The sequence below is a fragment of the Cervus elaphus genome, chromosome 1, assembly GCF_910594005.1.
Source record: "Cervus elaphus chromosome 1, mCerEla1.1, whole genome shotgun sequence".
NCBI classification, from domain to species: domain Eukaryota; kingdom Metazoa; phylum Chordata; class Mammalia; order Artiodactyla; family Cervidae; genus Cervus; species Cervus elaphus.
Genome location: NC_057815.1, coordinates 94,863,946 through 94,870,385, shown reverse-complemented (window position 1 = coordinate 94,870,385; position 6,440 = coordinate 94,863,946). Strand labels below are relative to the sequence as shown.

Genomic DNA, 6,440 nt, shown 5'->3' with positions numbered 1-6,440 from the left:
AGGATTATGAGTGTTCAAACAATAATGGCCAGAGCTTATTCGTACGTCCTTAAATGCCATCATTATCTGATTTAATCTTTACAGAATATTTGTGGACCTGGAATTATTATTTATCTTGAGCAAGATAAATTACTATTTTTCTTAAGGAAACTTGAAACTTAAACTTTCAGCAAGCTTTAAAGGGTTATATAAGTAAAAGTGCAGCAGATCTAGAATCTAAATTCTAGAATGGTTGGTTGGGTTTGGGCAAGTGCTCATAATCACTCTGTTATGTTGATTCTCCACAAAGTAAAGGAAATAATTTCCAAAATAATTTACTATTCCCAGAACTGAGCTATTTTCCATCATAAAATTCTGGGAAGTTGGTTTATGCATGTGAACTTGTTTGATATAATTTCAAAGATGAAAAGTAATCTTTCACTTTGCAAACCAGTTGCCTTTAAAAATGTATGTATATAGACCATGATTTAACATGGTTCATGATTTCCAGTTACAATGTAGATTTCTAAAGGCATATTCTTAGAAATATTTGACATTGTATTTAGTTAATCAGGATGGTTCAATAACAACATAAATACATAAATAATAAATATTATTAATTCCATTTGTTTCTGTAGAGAAAGCAAGGAAATACACTATAAGGATGGGGAAAAATGAGCTTTAAAATTTTTCATCACTGTTATTTTAATTGTTTGGGGCCTTTTCTCTTCTGCATGACTCTTCTGAGAGAATTTTTCACTTCTTTGTTTCCAAGACTATATATGAGTGGATTTAACATGGGGATGACAATAGTATAAAACACAGAAGCCACATGATCCTTTCCCAAAGAGTAGGACTTACTTGGTTTTGCATATGTAAAAATTGTAGTGCCATAAAAGACGATGACTGCCAGGAGATGGGAGGCACAAGTAGAGAAGGCTTTTTGTTTCCCTGAAGTGGAAGTAATTTTCAGGATGGTAGACAAGATGGCCACATGGGATGCAGACACCATGATAAGAGACACCAGTAGAGTGGAGCCAGCAAATGTGGATATAATGATTTCAATGGCGTGCGTGTCAGTGCAGGACAGCGCTACGATCGGGGGTGTCTCACAGAAAAAGTGATAGATTACATTGGAGTCACAGAAATGCAATCTGCTCATGCAAAGCACATTGACAAAGGCGTCCATAAAGCCAATCAAATAAGATCCAAAAAGTATGGAGCAGCAGCGTCTAGTGGACATAACAGCCAGGTAATGCAGAGGGTTGCAGATGGCTACATAGCGATCATAGGCCATGGAGGAGAGAAGGAAACATTCAGTGGCAGCCAAGAAGATAAAAAGATTCATCTGGATGAAGCAGTTCAGGTATGAGATATACTTGTTGGAAGTCAGTAAGTTGTCTAAGGTTTTAGGGGTGATGACACTTGAGTAGCTGAGGTCAAGAAATGACAAGTGACTGAGCAAAAAATACATAGGAATGTTAAGCTGGGAATCCAGGCGGATTATCAGGATCATCCCCACATTTCCCAGCACAGCGATCAGGTATATCAGGAGAAAGAGGGTGCAGAGGGCCAGCCGGATCTCTTCAGAGTCTGTCAGTCCCATGAGGATGAAGTCAGACACATGTGTGATATTCCTTCTGCCCATAGTGTCCAAATGCTCCAAACTGTTGAGATATCAAAGTTGATACTCAGGGAAAATGTCTTCAAGTAGTTTGCATTTTCATTGATGACATGACAAATTTATGTTAGCTTAGTGTTTCTAGGATGTGATAATAATGAAGTGTGTAGAGTATGAAGAGAAACATCTTAATTTGATTGCCAAATATATACATATAGAAACAGGCATAAACTGACACTTGGATATAATATAATAAATGCTAATATATTAAAAACAATTAGGATAGCCCTAACACCATTTCCTTTTGTTAAAATGTTTAATTTTCATTAGACTATTACATCATAGGTATTACTATTACCCACATTTTTTAGGTGAGAAAAAGTGCACAGAGAATTTAGATAATTTTTCCAGTCAGGGCTATTTCATGTTTTCTCTGTAATTCTACCAAGATAGAATTGATCCCAGAGAGTATGCTCATGATGCTTTATTCCTATTTATAATTAATTTCAGCAAATCTGAAAATAAATGCTAGATATAAAAGGAACAGTGGTAGAATTGTTTTAATGTATTATGTACTGTTCACTGCATTCAAATATTCTTCAATACTAATGAAAAATAAATATCAACCTCTTGACTTCTTAATTGTAAACAGTGTCAAAATTATAGCTTCATATTCATATTAATTTCCAAAATATGCATTTTCCTAATTTGACTATTAAAATCAAATTTCTTCTAAAATTAGCAATTTCCTTGCAGACCTTAATTACATCAATTTTATATTTCTGGATCCACAAGTCCTGGAACTTCTTAGGGTAAGAAGAAGAAATGATAGAGCAAGTAATCATTCAAATAATGTCAGTAAGAAATGATATAGAAATCATTTAAATGATATCTGTGAGAAATGATACAGATATCATTTAAAAAATGGTACCTGTATGCAGAGACTTCTGATAATTCCTTATTATATTTGAACCTAACAAAAGTCTAACAAAAAAGAACCTAACAAATTTGAGAATAGTACTTACCAGGAGGCCAAGTTAGTGAAAAATCATTTTCTTCTAATATTATCTGTCTAGAAGTATGTCAAACTCAAATTTTGCTCACAATGAAACATGAAGATCTTTTCAGTCAAAAACTTCTGTAATATTTGTTTTCTTTGAGATAAGTTCTTTTGACTTCTTAGTGCATTCATTTTGCTTTATTCTGAGAGAAAAGTTAATCAACATAGAAATTCTGTTCAGCTGGTGATCATGTGTAAATTTTGCCTGGAAGTTGTGTCTAAAAAGAACATCAAGGCTCTACCATGTAAGTAAACAGAGCAGAGTATGTCTTGCCTCTTATATTAACAATTTCAAGGTACCTCACATACTGGGGACTGATGTTAATGCAAAATTTCATCATCTCTGTGGACTAGTTTCAAGGAATATTATTTTGTATGTCCCCAAGGGCAATATTTCTTAAACTAAGTGTAGCTATGCTAATGTTTTCAAAAGCTAGTTATCTTTTCTCTTAGGAGTCAGACAGTGAAGAGCATGATGGCTTAATCTTCCTTTGTGATGCTCTAGCTTTATGCATGTGGTGATAGAGAAACTATTTCTAGAAAAATGCTTGATTACTTTATGACTGGAACCATTAGGGACAAAATGACACATTTTTCACAATGAAACTTTTATATTTAAATCTGTAACATTATAGGAGTTACTATGTTTATTAGAAACAAAATGAAATCTCAAAATGTGAAGGGAATTCTAGGCAAGGTAAGAACTAATTTTTTTAAAGTTTTATTGAAATATAATTGATACAGGAAGATTTGCACTCATTTACTAGGTACATATTGATGAGTTTGGACTTCTGTATATATCCATGATGCCATCACCACAATCAAAGCTCTAAACCTATCCAAAAATCTCCAAAAATGTCCTTGTGTTCTTTTTTGCATATGTATAATTTATGATAACAACTGATTTTTCTAAAATAACTGTTGCATACTAAAACATATCAGTGAAAATAAAGATACAAAATGAGAATATAATAAAATTCAAAAATGATATGAAAATAATCAACCTCTTGTAATATTTGATAAAGTTTTCTTAATTTTTCTGGTTCATAAATGCTTATTTGGGTGCCTCTAGATTTGCATACTTTTTATCATACTGTATATTTAGTATCCATCTGCATTATATAACTAAAATTTCACAACATACTATGACCAATGTTATGCTGTCCTGTCATAAAACCCATAATTTCATGCATTATGCATTGAGTGATACTCCATGACCAACTTTCTTCCAGAGATGTTCATCAAATACTGCATTGTGGTGAACCAAGGATGAAAGAGCAGATAAAAGCAAGGACGGTCCTGGAATGCAGGAACAGGAAAACCAGACCCTTATCATCCTTCCCTCCCCCAGGTTGTAACTATTAATGGGTTGCAGGTCCTCCTGAGCAGTATAACTTGTCTCCCCCCCTGCCCCATAGGAGGGGAGAAGGCATTTGCCTTACTCGTACCCCCGCTCAGTATACCTGCCTCATCCAGTCAGCAAATGACCCTCAAGACCCCTACCCCACCCCTTGTACCCTTGGTATAAAAGTGGATTAAGGACCTGTGTTCAACGTCAGTTCTCCCTTGAGCTGGCCTGCTGTTCTAACAGTGTCTCCCGCTCTAATAAACTTTATTTCCCTCTCATTCTGTCTATTGTCTGGAAATTCTTTTCCAACCCATGCCTAGACCAGGACAAGTATTGCATTGAGGATGATTTAGCAAGATGAGGAAACAAAGGAAGAGTCTAAAAGGGACAGACTAAGAATAGCTTACAATATTATTATAAAGTTTCTGCTGATTTGTGATAATTAAATCCATGTTAACATAGATTTAAAAGTGACTCTTACAGAGAAGGAAGGCTGCTCATACTGCACTTTCAGGTGATAACTTATTGGTGTTGATAAAGGAGCTACTTTTGTATGTGTTATATTTTTGCAGGGCGATTCTACTCAACAAATTTAGTTTTGATACAACAGACGTCTTTGGAAATTAAAAAAAAAAAAAAAAAAGCAGTGTAAACCTATTTGACAATAGGCAACTGTGAGAGTTAAGCCAGCGATTGAGAAACTAATGGTAATTTTTAATGTAAATACCACCTCTGTAACAATGATAACTTCAAAATTACCAGGACCAAGGTTTTCTTGCTCAATGATGTCCCAAAGTTGAAACTCATTTTGTTCACATTTAATGGTATGTCTTCAGGCTACTCTCATATGTCAAATAGAAACTGGCACTTACCAAGAGCATTGCCAATGACTGAACAACAAAGGCATTTGCCATCTTCCTCTATGGAGACTGAACTCCATGCTGCTATAGACGTTGACCTTCAACATCCCTTGAGGGTGTTCAGGGTGGAGTGAGGCACTCTGTGCTCCAGGGAATCTGGTGGGAGAGGTCTTTAGATAGTTGGAATTTTTAGGAACAAATTTTATGATCTTAGTCCTTGCATCTCCTCATATCTAGAGAAGCATTAAGCACTAAATCCCTTTATGGTGACCTCAGATCCTTATGACTAACAAAAACCTTTTGTAGACTAAATGCTTCATTGTATTGAACTCACTTCACTGAAATCTTATATACTGACCAACCCCCTGCCGCTTTGGAGCAGTCTCTCAGAGCTATCTGAGATGCTGCCTCCGGGCTGCAGTCCTAATTTTGCCCCCAATAAAACTTAACTCACAACTCTCAAGTTGTACATTTTTTTTAGTTCACTCATACCATTTATTTTGTCAAGTTGAAAGCAGGCCCTCCTAAAACTGAGCTCCCCTGCTGAGTTTATGATTAACATCTCTATGCACATGACATTTCTTTTCTTGTCCATCACTTGTTCCCCACAAGGTTGAAGATTATCAAAAAAAGTGGGATTGAAATGCAGAGGAACCCATGGGGCCCTCTCAAGTACAAAAACATTGTCCCCCAGCTTTTTATTTGTACAAAGAAGACTTTCATCCTCCTAGACTTTCCCTGTGTCCCAAAGGGCATATTCACACAGTAACTAATTAAGGCTTGAAAAAGTTGGCTTAAAACTCAACATTCAGAAAGCTAAGATCATGGCATCTGGTCCCATCACTTCATGGCAAATAGGTGGGGAAACAATGGAAATGGTGAGAGAATATTTTTGGGGGCTCCAAAATCACTGCAGATGGTGATTGCAGCCATGAAATTAAAAGATGGTTTCTCCTTGGAGGAAAAGCTATGACCAACCCAGACAGCATATTAAAAAGCAAAGACATTACTTTGCCAACAAAGGTCCATCTAGTCAAAGTAATGGTTTTTCCAGCAGTCATGTATGGATGTGAGATTTGGATTCTAAAGAAAGCTGAGTGGTGAATAATTGATGCTTTTTAACTGTGGAGTTGGAGAAGACTCTTGAGAATCCCTTGGACTGCAAGGAGATCCAACCAGTCCATCCTAAAGGAAACCAGTCCTGATTATTCATTGGAAGGGCTGATGTTAAAGCTGAAACTCCAATACTTTGGCCGCCTGATATGAAGAACTGACTCATTTGAAAAGACCCTGATGTTGGGAAAGATTGAAGGCGGGAGAAGAAGGGGAAAACAGAGGATGAGATGATTGGATGGTGTCACCAACTCAATGGACATGAGTTTGAGCAAGTTCCGGCAGTTGGTGATGGACAGGGAGCCCTGGCGTGCCTCAGTCCACGGGGTCGCAAAGAGTCAGACACGACGGAGCGACTGAACTGGACTGAACTGTACTGCAGTGCGCCAGGCTTCCCTGCCCACCACCAACTGCCGAGCGTGCTCAGACTCATGTCCACTGAGTCACCGATGCCATCTA

The 6,440-nt window shown here is 36.8% G+C and overlaps 1 protein-coding gene across 1 annotated transcript; it reads right to left on the bottom strand.

Moving 5' to 3' along the window:
• Nucleotides 1-679: 679 nt before the first annotated feature.
• Nucleotides 680-1,627, bottom strand: LOC122700561 (olfactory receptor 8H1-like). Its single transcript, XM_043913527.1, has one exon. The coding sequence runs from the start codon at nt 1,625-1,627 to the stop codon at nt 680-682; it is 948 nt and encodes a 315-aa protein (XP_043769462.1).
• Between the last annotated feature and the right edge of the window lie 4,813 nt (nt 1,628-6,440).

Coding starts and splice junctions, on each gene's coding strand:
- LOC122700561 (XM_043913527.1), bottom strand. CDS start 1,627: ATGGGCAGAAGGAATATCACACATGTGTCTGACTTCATCCTCATGGGA.